The sequence below is a fragment of the Grammomys surdaster genome, unplaced genomic scaffold (assembly GCF_004785775.1).
Source record: "Grammomys surdaster isolate TR1022 unplaced genomic scaffold, NIH_TR_1.0 165, whole genome shotgun sequence".
Taxonomy (NCBI): Eukaryota; Metazoa; Chordata; class Mammalia; order Rodentia; family Muridae; genus Grammomys; species Grammomys surdaster.
The window spans coordinates 22,933,011-22,954,841 of NW_021604613.1; the positions used below are offsets into that span (position 1 = coordinate 22,933,011).

At 36.0% G+C, this 21,831-nt stretch overlaps 1 protein-coding gene across 1 annotated transcript in view; it reads left to right on the forward strand.

Moving 5' to 3' along the window:
• Positions 1-21,831, forward strand: part of LOC114619818 (sperm-associated antigen 16 protein-like) — a 184,903-nt gene that overhangs the window by 22,852 nt on the left and 140,220 nt on the right. The window contains exons 4-5 of the mRNA XM_028765743.1: positions 2,390-2,508; positions 7,666-7,803. Of these exons, the coding sequence (XP_028621576.1) occupies positions 2,390-2,508; positions 7,666-7,803 (257 nt within the window). The remainder of the gene's footprint in view (positions 1-2,389; positions 2,509-7,665; positions 7,804-21,831) is intronic.

Below are 21,831 nucleotides of genomic sequence, written 5' to 3' on the forward strand. Positions count from 1 at the left end.
AGGAACATCTATGCTCATTTCCTGCTAAGTGAGACAGAGCTAGTGCATGATTCACTTTGGTTAGTGCATAGTACTTTAAGAACTGTCAGTACTTTTAAAGTTTTTATTTTTAAGAATTATTTATTTACAATATATAAGAACATTGTAGCTGTCCTCAGACACACCAGAAGAGGACATCAGGTTACAGATGGTTGTAAGCCACCATGTGGTTGCTGAGAATTGAACTCAGAACCTTTGGAAGAACAGTCAGTGCTCTTAACCACTGAGTCAGCTCTACAGCCCCTATTTTTATTTTTAATTCAGCTATATACAATTCGTGCTCCTGCTGTGTTCTAAAATTCTAGAACACATCCATTTATTTCTGTATTAGTAACTGAAGAAATGAAGCATTTCAAAAATTATTTATAGACTGTGAAGTTTGTAAAATAAAATGGATTCAAATAGAATCACCAAGTCATAACAAAAGATTTAAAATTAGGGAACCAAGGTCTCTAAGAACAAACTTTAAGAAGTCATCACCATTGGTTCTTTTGGGTTTGGGGTTGTGGTTTTTTTTTTTTTTTACCTCTTCAGCCCAGCATGTTTCCAGAAATGTTGATGGGTGGATTGGCTACATGATATGGTAACAAGGAAACTTTCATTTAAAAATGGGTCCTTTGTTTGTGTTGGCCCTCCTTCCTGATGATGAATTCCTAGGTATGCATAATTGAAGAAGCCAGCCTAGTTACTGCTTGGTTTGAAAATGTTTGTGTGAATGGCACCACATGAAGGCACTCACACAGTGGTTTTGCAGTCAGCCAGTCATTAATGGTGTTTCTGCTGGGCCTGTGGTTTGGTTGTGTGTGTGTGTTGAGTGGATTTCCAGTGTCTACACAGCATGGAAGCATTGCTTCAGAGATACACAAATGGGGTAGTGGATACACATCTTGGAACACAATGAATTTTAAAAAATTTTCAAAAGAGCAAAGCTGTATGGAAGATGAATGTGAATGTGTTCTCTGAGGAGTCGTGTCCTGAAGGAGGGAAAGCTGTTATTTAAAGTGTTGCAAGATCTCAACATAAAGTTAATGTTTACAGATGTATGACCACTCTAAAGGACTGCACATTTATAATCACCCAAATCTTCTCTTCTAATAAACCTTTTTATATCTTGAAGTTGTGATTAGTCTTTTCATTTAACCAATTTTTAATTGTTATATTTTATAATCCACTCTCCACTGTATCTCATGATCACCCAATTTCCACTGTTGGGGGTATAAAATGTTTTAAATCTTTATGTATTTTTTAAAAAAATATCAGATTGCAAAAATGTGTTTTGTCGAACATTGATGTTTTGAATGTGAACACTGTACCCAGAGCTCTGAAACCTTCTCAGTAAATGAAGGGTTCCTTTTGCAGGGCTACATTAGTGATGGTGACATTTCTCAGCTCTGTACTTGATCACAAGATGTATTGGTGACTCAACATGGCTTTTACAGATATCTTTAAAAAATCTTAGGGTATTAGACTTGGTAATTTTATGACTTCACATATAAAGCTCAGCACATCTGTCTCCTCATAGTGGGGAATGTCTGTGCCCTTTATCAGTTCCCTCCTCCCCCAGTGAATATGTTTTGTCTGCTTATAACTAATACTCATCAACTGCCATTAGTACATCTGAAATTTCATAATTATAAAATATGTAATACCACCTATGTTGTTGAATACAATGGCCTCTTAACTGTTATATTAAGTATTTTTTGTTTCATAACTAAATCTCCTTTTAAAAATGTAAACAAATGAATCAGATGTTTTTTTAAACACTCTTAATATCTTTTTTGCACAGTATGATTTTGGGATTTTTGTTTTTATCCTTTAAGAATTTAAAGTAAGGATTTTCATCTATCAACATTTTAAAATTTGAGTTTTTGTCTTTGTGGTTATGGCCCAAATCCTACTCTTGCAGTGAAATCTTCTCTATGTTAGTTCCTGCATAGCTACAAGCTACAGTACTCTACACACATGCTTACCTTATATGGGAATTTCCCTGTCTTCAAGACTCTGCCCTTACATTTGTCATTTACTGCTATTTGTCAGAGTGTGTGGGATATTCACATGTGAGCACAGATACACACAAACACACACACACACACACACACACTTATACACACATATAACTAGTTAAATATGGATAACACTAGTTATCCATATTTCGACTCTATCCACTTATCTTTACATTGGGAATAAGAGATGTTTGTTTCAGCAATGCTTTATTCCTATCCACTAAAATAGATCCTGATATATAATACTTGAGAAACATATTGTTAAAAAAAGTAAGTGAAGGGTCTACTGTTCTCTTAATAAAAATCTTGATGTTTATAGAGTAAATAATTGTACATTTAAATTTCAGGAACAACAAACCATTCTTCCTTCGAGGCATGTAATGCAAGAAGCCATAGAAGATTTTCTCTGCAATTTCCTGATCAAAATGGGAATGACCAGAACTTTGGACTGCTTTCAGGCTGAATGGTAAACCATTATGTAGATAAGTTGTGCTCCAGAAATGCTCCAGCATTTACATGTATAAATTTAACTTCCTTGATGAACTTCTCAGTAGTCAGTGCTTTAGTTTCTTTTCCTATTACTGTGATAAAATACAAAAGCACCTAAAGGAAGAAAAGGCTTATTTGGAGGTTGGTTTATGCTACACTGTGTTATGAGCAGTCCATTGTGATGGGGACATCAAGGCAGCTGTTTACACTGCATCTTCACTCAAGAAGCATGGACCATTGATGCATGCCAGTGGTCAGCTCACCTTCTCTGTCTGTCCAGGATCCCTGGTATAGCAAGATTCTCTCAGACCCACCAGTGATATAAATAAGGACACAGAGACATTTTTAATATTTGAAAGCTTTGATCTTCAACCTAGGGCCATCTCCTAGCTACTCTAATCTTAACCAATCTGATCCTGGCACGACTTCCTGCAGCTCTACCTCTCTGCCCCACACTGGTCTGTTAGTTTTCCTCCATGTCCACTGGCTGAAGCTCTCAGCTCTGTTTCTTCTAGCAGCATCCCTCTCTCTTCCTGGAAGTTCTGCCTTCCACTTCCTGCACAGCTATTGGCAGTCAGGTCTTTAATACAGCCAATCAGGTACAATTCTAGCTTGCCTTAGGCAAGCGAAGAAGAACAAATATTTACAAAATATGAGACTAGATGGGCCATAGACATAACAATACCAAGATCCTACCAGCATTTAGCTGTCTGCAGGTAAAGAATTAAAAACTGAATACACAAAGACACACCTTTACACAAAGTACCCCAATACCCTGCCCAGGTAATGGTTCTGTCTATAATTAAGGTGGATCTTCTTATATGAACAAAATCTAAATAATTCTACACAAGCTTATTCAGAGGCTTATCTCTTAGGTGACTGTAGCCTCTGTCATATTTACAATTAATACCATCATTGTGAACTTATGTATATGGATAGAAATTGTTCCAGTCTCCATGTTGAAACTACATTCTCAACATACAGTTGTCAGGGGATCTTTCCCACAAAGCTTTATTCAACAGCCTTTTCAGTATTCAGCTTTAGCTTCTTCTCAAATGATCAAGGCAATGAGGTGTCCTCTGGAGTTATATAGCAAAAAGTCATTTTTGAAATATTTTCCTCTTGGTTTTACATAATTTATACTGGTATCTTTGTATTTAGATAGTCCCCTGGCACTACTACTTTTTTATTTATAGTGAAAATGATTATTTTCTATTTATACAGCTGACTTATTCTTATTGTAAAAATATTGTTTGATTTTTAAGCAAATTGAATTGAATTTTCAAATACTACTGCAACCTAATGTTGTTAAAACTAAAATCTTTAGTGTCTGATTGATTGTGAAAATCGGCAGGCATGCAATCTTTGTACATATACAATTATTTAATGGTCTTTGGGTTCCTAACATTTTTTTAAAACAACAGTAAATGATAGATAAGAGACAAGTGTTATTTTTACCAGATATTGTGCGTTATAGAAAATATGCTTGCAGAGTTTTGTAGCTAAATTCTAATTTTTTAAAATGTATCAGTGATACAAGTTTACCTTTCATCTTCTTTGTATACTGAGAATATGTACCTAGAACTAATCAGTTTTGTATTTATTTTTACTTTTAATTTTTTGCAAAATTCGTACCATATTGAGACTTCTCTCCTATTTCCTTCATAGCATCTGGATTGCTTCTCAAACTTTCTTACTTTGACGTATAATATAATGCATTTTATGAGGAGAACGGAGTTCTTGCTTGCTCTGTAGCTCATGTTTACCTTCTGTGTGTAGCTCTTTTGTGTTAGCTTTCCAAATACTCATGATTCAGTCGGTGTTGGCTGAATGTGTTTTTACTGTAGAAAAACAAAACGCAAAGGACATAGAATTGTGAATTCATGTTCTCTTGCAAAAGTAGCACACAATACTTGCCTGTTGTTTGGAGAAACAGAAGAAAAAACTTAACAAGAATCTGGGCAGTTAATTTCACTTATGCTCTTTCAATATTCAAACAATAAATTCAGTAAGTCTTTTAAATCCAGTCAGAAAGTGTGATTTGGGAGCCGCATGCCACCTGCTTCTTGTTTTTATAAGTCACATTTTACTGGAATTCATCTATGATTTCTTGTACATATTGGAAATGACTGTATTCATGATGAAAAGCAGATTTTAATTAGTCACAAAGGAGTTAATGTGAATGGCAAAGAAGGCATTTTTATAAGTTATAAATTATTTAGTATTACAGATTTTCCAACAAAAGTCTTCAAATAATTGTGTTGTATGATATGTGCATATATATATATATATATATATATATATATATATATATATATATATAATGTATTTTATATAATGACACATATAGTTGTATATGTGTCAGTGCGGTAGACATTTATTTATGGAGCACTAAAATGCTTCCATTGAAGGTTTGTTCAATGCTAGTTTATGTTCCTTTAGAAATACTCACATCCAAAGGTAATTGATGGTTCAGGGCAAAACTGAAGAGGTTGAAATGAGAAAAGGGCAGTGTATGCCTATAGTTCCTCACCCCTCCCTGTGTGGATCGCTCTGTGTGAACATGTCCCATTGCTCACATGGAGTCTGTCCCATGGACTCGGCTCTTTGTGTCACCGTCACCCTCTGACTCTAGCACAATGCCTTCTCCCGTTACTTTCTCCTTTTCCAATCCTGGGTACTCTTCAGTTTGGCCTCTGTTCCTCTCATTTCATTGATGATAGAGTTGTACTAAAAATTCTGTTGAGGGTATTAAAGACATGAAATTATTTATAGCATTTAATTACTAACTTATTTGTTCCAAATGAAAGAGATTATAAATTAGTATATTCCTTTAATTGATGAGCAAAGACAAATACTGCAACTTTCAACTAATAACATTTGGTGTACTGTAATAACTCTGCTATGGATAATATAGTTACAACTTCCCAGGAATGAGTAGGTTTATTTAAAGTTAAAGCCCAGAATTAAGATTAACTTTGAAGTAATCTCTCGCATTGCTCTCTTTGTGTGTAGACGGGTGTGTAGTGTGATTACACACCTATTCTCAGTGAATACCATGCAGCTCATTATTTCTTCATCATTTAAACCTACTGATGTTTCTTCAGTTGGTGAAGAGTTGATTTCTGGTAATTCATTTCCCCCATCACTGTTAAATTAAGCACAGGAATGTCATGACACTTACCATGCTTACACTTACGATGTCCAGTATGTCAACTTTGAGCAGTTAATTATATGTGGATAGATTTATATACTAAGATATGCAGAATTCAGCCTTTCAGGGGAAGATTTAGATTAAAAAGTTAGTAAAAATAAAAAAATATATACTATTTAAATGTAAGTGGCATAAAATAGTTAAAATGGTGATGTTTTAGACTAATTGCTTGAGAAATCATGTTCTATCATTTTTATTAGCACAGTCTGCTCTTACTTTTCCCATCAGCTGGATGTGGCAGGTAGCTGCTTCATTTCATGGATGAGGGCTTAGAGAGGATGGGAATTCTTTCTCAGTAAATGCCAGCAAGTCACAGCTAGTGGCCGAGTCAGCCAGGCCAGACTGATCTCCAGCACCACTCTCCTAATTTCAATTCCTGGATAGAGCCTGGGAGAGCTTACAGTATGTCCTGGTTAGAGCTCAGATTTGTGTTTGGTTTCCATTTTATAATTACAAGGACACTACTAACTTCTTCATCTTGATGGCCTAGTTTAGCTTTCATCTATTTCAGCACTGAAACCTTTTACAGTGACTTTCGAGTTACCATTTCCAGGGATGTTTCCAAGCTTCTGTCAGTGTGCACTTCTGTTACCATGCACTTCTTCCTTCCTGGGACGTTTTCTTCACACAAGCTCTTGGTCATTGCTTTCATAGTTTCTCTTGCTGCCTCAGCCTTAGATTCTTCTCATAGTGTTTGCCTTCTCCACTCACCCCAATGGTGAAACAGTGGAGCCTATTATGAATCAGTTGCAGGCAATTTTTATTGGTTGGTCACTTGATTACCTGAATTATTATGTTCTTGTGTTACAACTAAAGCAACAGTTATATACAGATGAGGTACGAGTTTGAATTGCCTGCCTTGACTTCTCCCTGAACTTCTGATGTGCCTCTGCAGCATTTATCGTCACATGAATATCTACCAGGCACACTATGTTTGATACAGATGGAAAGAGTCCCTTGGTTTTTCTAACTGCCTGGTTCCTACCGTCTTTGTCTTTGCTTCCACTGTGTAAATGGCTGTGTGTTACTGAGCCCCAGACCTGGACACTATCATTGTTTAGCCTCTTGGTTAACACCTGGCGGATGATTCATTAGTGAATTCTTTTAGCATTACCTTTACAGCAAGTCCAGTAGGTTCACTTCTTAGAACTACTACTGTTTTTCACCTTGTTCAGCTTCTTACCATCTCTCTCTTTCAGATTGTCATGTGTTTTTTGAAATAGATTTGCCCTTTTGAAACATAAATCTGATCACTATATATATATTTTTTAACACCAAGCATGCCCATGGCATCATCCTGATGCAAGGTCAAATAGTTTTCCATATGCTGCTTCCTCGTGTTGGTTCTGACATTTTCCAGCACCTCCTTTGGTCACTCTGCTGGCTTCAGTCCCGCTATTCTACAGATACTGGCTTTGTGCTCCGTCTTGTACATGTGGAACATGTCTTTATCTCTGGGCCTTTGCATTTACTTTCTGTTAGAGGTGCTCAGGTGGTCCTCTTCCACAGACCCACCTGGTGTCATCACTCCTTTCCTCCATGTCTCTCCTGGAGTCTGTCACTCATGCTTGTCAGTCATGTCTAGTCTGTATAAAATGGTACAAACACCCACCGTCTTACTCCTCCGTTTTCTCTGCTTCCCAGAACGTATTACCATCTCTGCACTACTGGAAAGTCCATGAGCATAAGGGCTAAGATAATTTTGATCTCTTTGCTAGGAATTAAATATGTGGAACATAGATGTCACATTGTGTTTTAAAAATCTAGATTCATTGATGTTTCATCTTAATAGTATATTAATATTTGTTTAACTTATAAATGGAATATAGCAACTATTTTCTATCAGATTCTCTAAGGTTGACATTTTGAATTACACACAGTAGGAAACTGAAATAACCTCTGTTGTTTGATTTGTCTTAGGTACGAGCTAATACAGAAGAGAGGAACCGACCTTAGAGCGCTTGGTAATGTTCCTGATGTCTACAGCCAGGTGATGCTTTTAGAAACCGAGAACAAAAACTTGAGGAAAGAATTGAAACACTTCAAACAGGCAGCTGAGTATGTCAATATTACATTTCCTTTTTTTTTATTTAGGCTAAGTAAAAATAAAGATGGATTAAAATGATATGTGTAACCTACTCTGAAAAATTTAATTCTGGGTCACTGAGTTATATGAAGTTCCAGTTGTAAGGATGTGTAAAGCTTCCCAGGTGAGATAATTGGGCAGGCAATGGGAACCGCTGCCAAGCACACCTCCCCGATGGAGTGTGACACAAGGCACGTGTAGCAGATGGTGAACTGTTACACAATGGTTCTTTTCTTATGCTTGTGATCATATTTCGAGGTCTGTGAAATTTTCTCTTGTGTAGGTAAGCTAGTTTCAGAATAATAATGAATTAATAGAAAGAGTGGAAGGAAGGGGCTAATGTGTTCTTTGTAACGGATTTCAGTATTTTACAATCCTTCCCAAGGGACAGTGTTAGCTGAGCTCCTTGGGTGGGAACAAATGAATTGCTCTGGTGGGACAGGCAGGGCACATATAGGGGTGGGAGGGGCATGGGACTTGTAAGGACTGTATAATTAAGTTTTCTGTAACTTTGACGTTTTCTTTTTAGTGACATCCCATTAAAAAGGAAGTTTCAGCATGACAGTCTTTCTTCTACTCTCTGCCACCCACCGATTGCGCTTTTGTTCTCCTAGTGTGCATGCACAACTTTGAAAGAAAAAGTTCACTGCTGTCGCTGTCATATTTACTAGCTTACTTTTCAGTCAAAATAAATAATAACCATTTATTCTGTTATTTTACTTATATTGTTATTAACACAGATTTTATTCTCAAAACTTAAAAGCAGTCCCTGAAAGAGCCTTGCTTGCTTTGTAATATCTAGGCCCAGATGTGAATTTCAACAACTATAAGTCTAAGTTTTCTATTCCTTTTGTCTCCCTAAAATTAAAATAAATTTTGGTGACTAATGTTTGGCAACCAGCCAACCTGTTTCTGAGCAAGGCTGTGTGAGTGTTCTGAGATGAGGAGAGTGTGCGCATGTCAGACAGTGCTTTCAGCTCCAGAGAGAACTCATGCTTTGTTCATTGACCATTTAAAACATTTTGTTTTAAATATTAAACAGATTTAAGAAGAATCTTTCTCTGTTAAGCACATCACCACAATAATTGGAATAATACGGTCACCTTGTGGAAGCATAATATTTTAATATATTACACACACACACACACACACACACACACACTCACTCACTAAAGAAACATGACTCTGTATTACCAAGTGAAAGAAACATTTAATACAGCCTTTCCTTTTAAATAGTAGCAGTAAAATGACATAGTCACGCTCCCTGCATAGTTATCCTGTGTACCTGGAGGAGTGCTCTGCTAGTTACGTACACCTCATCATTTCTATGGAGAATGTCAAGTTTTACAAAGATCTGTGTGATCATCCACAAGAATATGCTGCTAGAATCATTGCTTTCCCAACTTGCTTTCATTTCTCAGAAGGAATTTCCAGGCTGCATCTCTGCTTGCTCTGACTTTCAATAGACAGTTTGGCCAATGGGAATTTGATGCAAGCTTTCCTTACAGGGCTGCCTGGAAGAGTTTCAGCCCTCATTTCCTTTGAGTTATTGCTTTCATTTGCTAATTTGCTTTTGAGTAGACACAGACATTTCAGGCAATGTGTTGAACTCCAGTAGTACTAAGTAACCATTGTTAATTATAGGATATTTATTTAATAGTATATTAAAAACTATAATTAAAATTATGTAAGCTTTTACTCATACAAATTGTTATTTTAGTGTTAAAAGAAGCCATAATTAAAACAGGCAGCACTCAGGTGAAATGTTCCTTTGTATTTGCTGAACTGTCACAGTGTAGTTTACCCTCAGCAGTTTCTGGCTGTTTCTTGACTCTATGTCTTGGTAACATTTACAGTCCAGCAGGTGGAATAGCTACTGGCTATATGCTTTACCTTTCCTTTTGTGCCAATCTGAAAGAAAGCCCTTTGTCCCTTAGAGGATGCTCAGTGCTTGCTGAGTGAATCTGATGTGATTCTGAAGCACCTTTTGTTAAAGTAGTCCCTGGAGCATGTTTCTACTGTGAAATAGTGTCAGAAAATTGTGAATGAAGTTTTTCCAAAGTATTCTCCAGGAACACTTTTCATATATGTTTGGTCCAAAATATAATCTTTTGGAATCTATATTTTCCAAATTCTATTTTTCTAATAGCAATATTTTTCAAATAGCAATTTGTGTTAAACATGAGCTTCTTTTTATGGGATTTGGTTGAAGTAGCCTAATCTTTAGGATTAAGCTATTTCTTAAGGCTTGATAATTATAGATGTAAACTGATATTTAATAGGTAGAGAGAGGCAGCTTTTAGATATGCCATATGGCATCCCTAATCATATAGGTAGCATTTAATGATGCATTGATTAAAGCTGGGGGCTAAGTCTGGCCAAATATACATCTGTAACCTTGTGTGGTGGTGATGCTGGGGAGACAGGAGGATTGCTGCAGCTTCCTTACAGCCAATCTAGTCAGGGGTTCCCATAACTCAAGTAAGGACCAGATCTATGAAGCTAAGTGTAGAGAGAGAAGGACCTCCTCTGGTACTGGTGTGCCACAACATTGCCATGTAATACACATGAGTGAAAGGACATACTGTGCAATAGGAATGGTATAGTTAGTCTTCATTGGCAGCATCAATGGATATAGAATTGTTGCAGACAAGAAAGGATTAACCAATGTAGAACATTGGTACTATGTTGGTATTGGAGAGTGGAGTCCTTGCTGCAGTAAACCTGACCGTGTGGTGGTTAGGCTTTGGAAATCATTTGAAAACCATTGTGAGGAATGTGGAAGACACTGGAGCTGTGGCTCGAAGAAGGCCTAGAATATGATAAGCAGAGATTAATGAGCAATTCTCTTGGGAGCTCGAAAGACTGGCATGCTGCAAGAAATTCAGATTGTGGAGCAAAGCTCGTGAAGTATTCCAGGGAAAGTCTAGTGGGAACTTGCTAGGGTCCATTCATTTTACATGTAGGCAAAGAATCCTGTTGTTTATATCTGAGTCATAAGCTCTTTAGAAACTGAATTCTGAAGTAATGTTTGGTGGAAGAAATCTTTTTTTTTTTTTTTCAGCAGTATTGTAGTTTATTTACCTCTGGAATTACTAATGCATTGCTATTCGTGTATCTTTACATTGGTTTTTAAAGTACTTTTTTTTTCTTTTTTTTTTTTAATTTTTTTATTGGATGTTTTATTTACATTTCATATGTTGTCCCCTTACCCCATCCCCCACCCACCCAGGAACCCCCAATCCCCTCACACCTCCTCCTTCTTCTTTGTGGATGTAACCTCTATCTACCCCCCCACTCCCACCTCCCCACCCTCAAAACTCCCACCCCCTGGGGCGTCCAGCCTTCATGAGGTCAAGGATCTCATCTTCCACCTGTGCCCAGCAGGGCCCTCCACTCTTATATATTCAGCTAAGGCCCTGGATCCCTCCATAAGTGCTCCCAGGCTGGTGGTTTAGACCCTGGGAGCTGTGGTTGGTTGGTCATTTTGGATGTGTTATAGTTACTGCTGTCTGTTCTTAACTCAGGACTGCAGTGCAAGGAACAATTACAATGGTATATAGTTTAATGAGGAAAGTGGTGTGAGTTTACAGTTAAAGGCAAAGTGAATGGTCCACTTGTATATCAGTCTGATATTGTGGCATGACTTTTTCATACAAAGTTCATATTTGAGAACTATGTAACTTAGTTATAATAAAATCTCAATGTTTTAAGGGAGTGTACTTCTTTTCCTGTTGAGTGGTATTCATTTCTGCCCTCTGCTCTCTGCTGTGTTCAGTCCATGGTGAATATAACAGCATCTATAATTGTTAAAGGTGTTATCCTTATCAAAGAGATATCTGTTCTGTACTGGGACAAAAGGAAAGGTACCCTGAAGGCAAGACTTTATCCGACACAGTTCCAGCTTGTGAAAATACAAATCCATTTGAGAGACCCTTAATTAAGAAAGCTGCTAATGGTTTTCCTTTCTTCGAAATAACAACCAAAGAAAAAGTGCTTCCTTAAAATTATCCTTGAAGAAATAAAAGGATGCTTATGAAAAAGGATCCAGGTTACATTTTGATCTGGCATCAGAACTTGAGCACATCATCTACATGGTGTTTCCTGTGCTTGTACTTTTTGTGCTTTTTGATATACACCAAGGGAAGATAGTCAGAGAAGCTTTTACCAAGGTTTCAGACAGTCTTTAAGTCCAGGCAGTGTGTGGCAGAGGTCTATTTCCTGCAATGATGTTCTGAGGATCCATTACATGAAGATTGAAAAATGAATTCCATGTCGCAATGAAGAACCTAGGTTTGTAGAGATACAAGAACTGTTCAGTACCTACCAAGGAAACCTTCAGTCATAGAGTAGATCCAAATGAGAGGTCACTATGCTATAGGTGGCAGTGCTGAAGAGATGGAGCTACAGAAGGCCATGGGGACCCAGATGATTTCATTGAGAGTTCCACATGCCAGACATAGAATTGAAGGATTTGGTGTTTTGCCTACTGGGCATCCTTCTTGCTTTGATCTGGCTTTTCCGATATTCCTATTATTCTCCTTTGGAGTGGGAACGTTTATTATGTACATTGGAAGTCTGTAACTTGATTTTACATGGGTTCACAGTTAAAAGATTGTCTTGAGCTTCAGAGAGGAGTTTAGAGATTGCATTTTAAACAACATTGAGACTGCTATAAGTCGTGAGAACATTTAGAGATGTACTAAATTAACTTCGCATTATATGATGAAAATAAGACTTTAGGGACCAGAGGTAGAGTGTGCCAATCTAAACTGATGAACTCTTGTGTCAGGCTGACGAGAGGGTGCAGTTGTGGTGGTTCACCTTCATTGCCAACTTTAGTGGGTTTAGAATTATGATGGAGTCACACACCTATGTATTTCTTTAATCCAAAAATGTTTAATGGAAGAGAGAACATCTTGCCAAAGGTTACGTAGCAATGTTCCATGAGATAGGATCCTGAACTGAATGAAAAAGGAGAAAATGTGTTTAAGTTTCATCTTTCTCTGCTTACTACAGAAATGACGTAAACAGCTTCATTTTTTGTGCATTGATTTTTTATATTTAAACATGTCAGTGATGGTAAGATGGATCACTAAGGCTCCGTTAGCTCCTTACTAGAAGTATGTGAGAATTCTACTTGGTCCCCAAATCCCAAAGGATTATTGGTCATCTTTTCTACTTTAGCCTTTACTTGATTAGATAGTGATGTCTTGTAGTTTTGATATGCGATTTGCTAAAAGCACATGATAATCAACACAGTATTTTGTGCTTCTTACTCCTTTAGAATATGTGGTATCAGTGTTGCCCTTTTAGTATTTTAAAGTCATTTCCCTAATTTTGATTAGGTTGTTTATTTTGTTACTGAATTTTATGATTTTTTTCTCTTTGAGATACAGACATTGGATATTTTATTTCCCCTCAGACTGTGGCTTTACATTTTACTTTATTACTATGATCTTATAAGAGATTTGTTTGATTTAAAGACTTATGTGTATACCTGTGTGCTGTGGTATTGATATCGTTGTTCTTCCCTCAGGTGTGTTGGTTATTTCTAGGTTCTTTGCTATTTCACATAAAATTTGCAATTAATTTTCTTATTTCCATAGAAAAAACATGGATGAAGTGGATACCTTGGTAACTCTGAGTCTTTTCTTTGCATGGTACTCTCTGTAGTTATTTCAGTCTTTCTAACAGTGAATATTTATGAAACATCTTGAAATGTGCACTTTTTACATTGAGTTAACATCTATATACTTCATGTAATAAAGGACAGCCCTCCTGACCATTGTCCCAGGGCCTGTCATTGTGCCTTAGACATAGTTGGAGCTTCTATGTTCTGTATACTTTATGTTTACCGTTAATAATTTTTAAGTAGTTGATGGGTTTTGTCTTCATAACACTTTTGGGATTAGGCTTTATTTCCTTTCCATGGTTGGAATTTAAGCAACTTTTTTTCTCAGGATAAATTTTGGTCCATTTAGGAGATTGTTTTTTATTTCAGAATCTTAACACTATTGAAATACAATGCAGACTAGAAAGGATGTATAAAAAGTCCCAAATATGTGATGGAGAATATACTAAGAATCCAAACTTAAAGACAAAAATGTACTCTTCTTAAAACAAAACAAACAAAACAAAACAAAACAAAACAAAACAAAACAAAATACTTTATCACTTTCTACCAAAGAGTATAGGACTAAAGAAAGTTAAAATTAAATGGCAACCAATATGGAGGAAAAATTACAGGTGCATTCTGAAGGGGCCTTGATTTTGAGTACAAACTTCACTTCTATAATAGGTCAAAGAGTTGCCAGCTTTAAGAAGACCCATTTAATTTAATGACTTTCAGAAACAAACACTGTGAAAATAAAGATAGTAACGAAGCCCATAAAATTTCATGCTTTAGTGTTTAGGTAATTGGTTGTTAAATTAAGGAAGTATTTTTTTCTGGACAGGGCTATATCCCTTCCTTTTGCAGTTAAAAATATAATGAAGTTTTCCTTCTATCTGGCTGAATTCCATTTGGCCCTTCAACAATTATTACAATATTAATTTTTGTGGGTCAGTGTAATTCATTTACCAGCAACTGAGGATAATGAAATACTTGGTAATTATATAATTATTGTTATCAGTGAGAAAAATATGTGGCAAGGATGGTCTGCTTTGGTTGGTGCAAGTAAACACATATTTCTATGTCCTATCTTTCCAAATTATGATGATGAAGTAATTCAATAACTTCATTGCTAAATATATCCCAAAATAATTGCTTAAATTTATTATAAAATTGTTTTACTGGAGCTCTTCACTTAAGAATGATTTTAAGACTGTGATACTAAATCACATTCATGATGCATTGAAAAATTGAGTTTCATATTATGCTAAGAATACATGTGTCTTAATATTATGTAGTTGAATTATAGATGGGTAGGTGCTGGTGTACTAAAGTGGAGAGGTTTGATAATTATTGTAGCATATTATTAAGACAAGGCATCTATGAATATTCTCTGTGATACACAAGTCTAAATAGACAGCTTCACAGAATAACTCTTCATGTACTTGAACAAAATCTCAGTGTTTGCTGTCTATGTTAATAAACGTTTTTCCTTTTAGCACAAAGATGTGTTAATGTGATGAGCAGATATGATGAATTTAAAATATTAATTGTTCACATGAATACTTTATTCTGTTCTTTATTCCAACTTCTATTTCCTTTTATTCAGCAGATGGGCAGCAGGAAGGTTATAATAAGAGAAGCATCAGCATGAAATGAATTTAAATTGTTTTACCGAGTAGACTTCATTTGTGCAAACATAGAGCAAGTCCCTGAAAACCAATTTAATGGTCAGAAAAACTTTAAAGTCTAATACTCCAGTCAATTCCTATGCTTTACTTCCTAGGATGAGCACAGAGAGGTTTCTAAATGTGTATTGAAAAGTGAGGTGAGGTAATGCTTCACATTTGTGATTCTGCTGAGGAACTTTCCAGTATTTAGTTTTCTCCAAGCATTTTTTTTTAACCTATTGAGATTTTACAATTTCTCATTTCAAGTAGGAGAAATAAAGTATATATTTATGGAATTAATTGAGTAACTAAGAACAAGACTGTTTCAATGAACTGTTTAAATTATACTTTCATGAAACTTAATTTTTAAAATGCATTTTATTTCTGTTTTATAAATAGGGGTGTCTTGTCTGTGCACCGTGTTTACAGTAACAATAGATTCCAAAAGAGGGCATTCGAACCTCTGGAACTGTTGTAATGAATGGTGGTTAGGCATTATGTGGTGCTGGGTAACAAACCCAGGCTCTTAGCAAAAACAGCGGTCTTTTAACTACAAAGCCATCTTTCCATCCCCATGTTTACCTCTTATAAAGATTTGTTACTTGTATACTCATATCTTTGGACAATTAGAAGCAATGTAAGTACCTATTGTCACCCACCTTATTTTGGAAGACTAAGTCTCTTAGAAGAAGTGAGTATAACTCATCTGTTATGCTAAGTATTTACTATGTCCTGATCATGAAGGTTGCAGTGGAAGTCTATGGGAAAGAGCTTGCAGGAGAGTTCAGAATTCCAGCCATCCTAGTTGTCTAGCCAACCTTATCCAACATTAGTAATTTAAAAATTTGCCCAATTTTTGGTGTTCTTGTACTTTCCTTGACAATAGTTCATATGATGATTGTGAACAGTAACCTTTGGATATTTGTATGTGAATTTGTGTGTGTGTGTGTGTGTAAGACAAGAAGCCATTTTACTGTTTAAGTGTTTACACTCTGAGGCCTATTATACATGTGTTTTGCAGGTGCTGACTCTGACATATTCAGAGTTCACATATCTCCAAAGGCTGTATTGCTATGTAGAAATTTTCTATGGCCGACATTATCTCCTTATCATACTAGAACTATTTTAACCAAAGAGTTGAACCCATTTATTACTTAATTATGGAGATTTAACACTAGAATTGTAGATTGAATTTGTTTTCTGATATTTCCATTCATGTATATAGTACTTTCTCCCTCTCTTTTTGAGAGCAATTCTTTATACACACATTTTCTTGCTTTCAATATAAAGTAAAATAAGGTTTTGACTGTTTACATTCTTACATTTCACAACAAAATCCTGCCACAACCATTGACTTTATCCTCTCTATGCTTCCTCATTCTTCCTATATTTTCATCTACTACTCACTGGGGTCACGGGGTCTGGGGAAGGGGACATCAGATAGCTTCCCTCTCTTCTGGTTCATCCTCACTCCCAATGGGGCCCTTTGTGACCTTGAGCTCTGGTGGTTAGAACTCTAATCTTTCCAGCCTCCTTTGACCTGCTCAGTTTGTAGTCTCCCCTTGTATCTGTTGTTGTTCTTAGTGGCATGTCCTCTAAGGCAGGAGTGAGAGACTCTACTTGGTAATCCACAGTTCCAGGTTCTGCCCCTGGACTGAGATGTTTTCTTCTATTTTTTTTCACCTGTAAATAGGCTAATCTGCTCCCATGTATGGGTGGCATTTTTATTACCCTCCTCACCCACTGGTTACTTCTGCATGGTAGCACTAGTAAGAGCTGTGGACACAAAAACTCATCTCAAAAGGAACAAGAGGTAGTTTATTTTGAAGCTGAATATAAGTGACCATGAGCTGAATGTAAACACAGATTCCAGCTGGCCTAGAGACCAGGGTCTAATGTAATGATTTCATGAAGTTTTCATAGAAAAAAGGATTACAAATCAAGGCACTATTAGAACACATTCTTGAAAATATCAGATTCGTGATGTATAGTGAAGTGGGGGGTAATTCGTGCTTAGTTTTAGTTGTATCTAGTTACAATCTTAGTTTTGGAAGTGGTACAAGGTAGTGACTTGTTCCACATTCTGGAGGGATTTTCCTAGTGGTAACAAGGGTAGGTGTTAGGTCAAACACAGATATTATGAGTGGCCTTTAGGTATCTAAATGTAGTCTAAGAAAATTTGGCTGCAGATTTGCAACATTTAAATTCACCACAACCACAGAAGTTTTCATGAGTTAACCAATTTCATAAAATTTTAACACTAGTGTGGAACACCCTCCACCCCAAAATTTCAAGCCTCAGTTAAGTAGCTTCTTTGGTCTCCTGAACTTCCCCTATTTTCCCACTAAAAATTGAGTGGATGGAGGATGGATTATAGAAAGATCTTGCAAATGGATTCAACCTACCCAGCCTTTTCAAATTGCCATAGTGACTGACTCTCACTTGACATTACTTGGTATTTTCAAATGAGAGGTTGCCTACATTCTTATCTGTTTATCTTTGTTTCAGTACAGTTTGTATCCCTGTCTTGGGATATATATTGTTGGGTGATGTGTTCATATTTTGTTTCCATGCTATGATTGTTACACTTCAGCTCTCTGGTAGGTTCTAAAATTAATTTAAAATTTATCTGATTTTTTTTATTGTTTTAAGGACAAAACAGCGTTCTTAGAAAATTTACACATCTTGATCAGAACCAGGAATTATTTAAGACTTTAGCTTAATAGTTAGTAATGTTTAATTAGCAAATGTTAACAAATGGTTACAATTCTAAGTTTGAAGTTTTGTGGAACTGTTGAAACTAAACAAAAAAATCCAAGAGAGTTTAGAACCTTCTGATGGCAAAAAGTAGTCACAAACATAAGTTTCCTTGAAGAATTCAAGGTGATTTTGACAGGAAAAATTATATCCCAAACCAGTGAATTAGAAATACTTGCATTTTGTTTCTAATTTAGGCTTATTTTTGAGTGGAAAGCTATCTTCACTGTGCTATCTTCTATTAACATAAACTACATGAAACAGTTGCAAAAATGTGGAAAAATAAGCTGCATGTCTGAATGAAAATTAGCTTTAATTTAAAAAGTATAATAGAAAGATCTTAGCCGGAAGAAATATAATATCAATCAAGTAAAAAATATATTTGAGTCTTAATTCTGTGTAACACTCAAACTTCCAAAATAAGTGACTAGAGAGGGCCTACTGTGTGGTAAATGATTAAAATTATATGAGTGTGTGGGCTGGAGAGAGGTGTCTGTAGTTTTTGTTGCTTTTCTGTAGGACAGGAGGTAGATTACCAGCACTCATTCATTTTGACAGTTCATAGCTGCTTTGCACTCTAGCCCCAGTGTGCTCCATGGTTTCTTCTGATTTCTATAGGTTCCTGCAAACATATGATCATAGTCATGCCCCTCACCACCAAGTGCCTATAAGTAATAAAATTTAAAAATAAACATAGATATGCATATAAACATATATAAATATGTATATATATGAAATATATATAACATCTATCTATCATCTATCATCTATCTATCTATCTATCTATCTATCTATCTATCTATATCTATCTATCTAAATGAAAATATACAGAAAATACAAGGTAGATATTAGGTCAAACACAGAGCTTATGAGTGAATCTAAATGAGCCTTTAGAGCCTTTAGTTATCTAAATGTAGTCTAAGAAAATTTGGCTGCAGATTTGCAACATTCAAACAAACATTAAGTATCTATATCAAACAAAGCATTAAATAGCATACCCTGAGGTACTCCAAAGCTACTCTTGAACAATAGCTGTGAGATTGCTAGTTGGTAACTCCATAATTAGTAGACATTAATGGTTTTCAATTAAATTAGTGGTGTTTTTAAAAAAAAATATGGAAAGACATCAAATCACAAGTAGCTTGATAGTAAAACAACAAAAGTAGATTTTGTGACGTTTTCAAGTATTTTAGTGAATTGTGTGAATATATAAGAAACAACATCTATGTCATGAAAACCCTTGAGATGACTGACATCAGAGGGATTATATCCCATGAATGTCTAGCAACTATTTTGCTAGTAGTTAGCAAATATTTATCTCAACAAGTGAGTACATTGAGGTTTAGTGTGTGCAATAATAAAATTACAATTAAAATAGGTAGTTCTAAAGATTTGGATAAACTTTCAGAAAATAGGAAGTAGTTGTACTCTGGCTTGTAGAAAAATGCTACTTTTCAAATTCATAGTATGATGGCTCATCTTCATTTTCAACTGGATTGAACTTAAAATAACCATAAAAACCCATTTCATGAAGTGTAGTCCTTCCCATTCTGATGGATCAGCAGCTGATGTGGTCCACAAGTACAGTGGGAGCAGAGATGACTAATGGGGGAAGGGGGTTTCAGAAACCATGTATGTATGGTAAATGACCACACTGGCAGGTAGATTAGCTTTATGTCAAGTGATTCAAGGTTTATAAGTTTTGGAGGACTGAGGGTAGGAACATCCAGAATGAGCAAAGGTAATTGAGGACTTAGGATACTGAAAATCCTCATTAGCATGGGGAAGCATTTCAGGAATCTCAGGTGCTGGCTTAACAGTTTATTATCAGGAGAAAGGAAATTGAACTTGCAATCTAACTAAGGCTAAGTGACATTCCTCTGGTAGAGGCACATGTGGGGGTTTAAAAGTCCCCAGATACAGTCAGAGAAGGAGAAGCTCTACTAATGAAGGGGGTCTTCCATATTGCATTGGGCCCAGAGGCTATTTGATCATGGTGAACTTTGACCTTAATTAACAGAGTTTTCCCACAATGAAGGATGTCTAGGAAGGTTTAACTGAAGAGATAAGGTCCCCCTTGAAAGCTACTATAACAGTTCACCATACCTTACCACAACAGACACCATGTTAGACATACCACTTCTGATCATAAAACCTAGCACATAGGTTCAGCACTTGCCAAAATGGGAAGAAAGACTTAATCCATAAGTCCAGGAAAGTCCTTAAATAGGAAGTCCCTAAATGTATTAACCTTGCCTTTTGGTTTCTGAAGTTCTGCTTTTTGTTAAATGAAGAGTGAAAACCAAGATGTGTTTTTTGTGCATAAAGACAGAGTTGTATGATTCTGGGATGTATGATTTGAGCAAGTTACCTATGCAGCCACCAGCTGGAAATAAGGATTTTGTTTTTAAGAATATCTACAAGGTGATCTCTGGTGGGCTTACCTAGCAATACTACATCTCATGTCCTAAGGTCCCAGGTTGAGTAAAAAGGAGAAAGCCATCTGAGCACCAATATTTCACTGTCTTAGCTTGCTCATCATGGATGCAACATGACTAGCTGTCCTTCAGTCCTGATGCTACAACTTCCCCACTGTGGTTACTGTGATTTCTAATTGTGAGGCATAATAGGTCCCCCTTCTTTAAACTGTTCTGTCATAACTAACAATGAGGAAAGCAACTAATACACATGGCTTCTTGGGTTTTGCTATTTCTTCTTGTAGCCAGTATCATACATATTTATGCGTATGGTTGAAAGCTGTAAAAAAATAATACTCAATTATTGCCATGTTCATCACATGAGTTTCAAATATGAACATTTATATCTTAATTTACTGTACATACCAAAATTTGGCATGAATATGAATGTTGGATGGAAGATGATCATTGTTAGTGTTGTGTTTTTCCCACTTTGCTTACTTATTTTATGTGTGATGCAAACTCTAAATTTCTTGTTAAAGATCAATAAAGCTTATCTAAAAAAAGAGTTGAGAGATTAGGAAGAAGAAACATAGAATTTGTATCATTGTCTCTTTGACCACTCACCACCTATAATTTGATTGATGGCCAGAAGTCCTACTGATCAACATATGTTTCATCAGGATCCTAGAGATCTAACTTTATCCCACAAACTTCCTTGGCAGTGTCCCAGAAACTGTTCCTCACAGAATCTTCTGACATAGCTTACCACTGAGGCTTATCTGTGTGCATTTATGTGAATCTCAGGTTTGCAATATTTGTGACACATAAAAGTATATTCTTTCCCTTCAGATCCTAATGTAGTGTGTCTGTTTTCCAGGTCAGTTCATTTCTTCAGAGTGTGAAAAGCTCAAGGAAGCAGCGTGTTGTTAGTTATCCAATATGGATAGAGAACTGATTATTTTGTTGTTGTTGTTGTTCATTATAAACCATCCTTTACTGAGACTAGCATATAACTGAAGTGAGTGACATACTCCAATTAGTACTTCACGTACAACTCCACTTTAAATAGAATTTGCATTCTTGCTCTATTCAAAGGTTAGCATGCCTATCCAGTATAAGAATAGTTCTATTTTGACTGAATCATAAGTATATCACAGTTTTAATAGTTAATTTCTTAATGAGAATTTCATATATGTGATCAGTTTCTCACAAGGATACCAATCATATATATAGTTATCTGATCCTCCGTGGGTATATATTTCTCATCTTACCTAATAGAAAAATTTTTTTTTAATAATTTTTAAAAATTTTTTCTCAAATTGTAATTTATTTACACAGGGGTTATAAACACAGAAAGGTAGGATGTGGGGAAGGTGATGACACTGGAGTGTGGGTGTTCAGGGGGAATACAGATATCTTTCAGAACCAGGTATCAGCTGGGTGAAGGTTCAGGGGACAGGTCACTATGGCTCTGCCTATGACTCACTTGTCCTTATCTAAGTTGGTATTGTCTGCCAAGGCTACCTATTTACAAGGTCT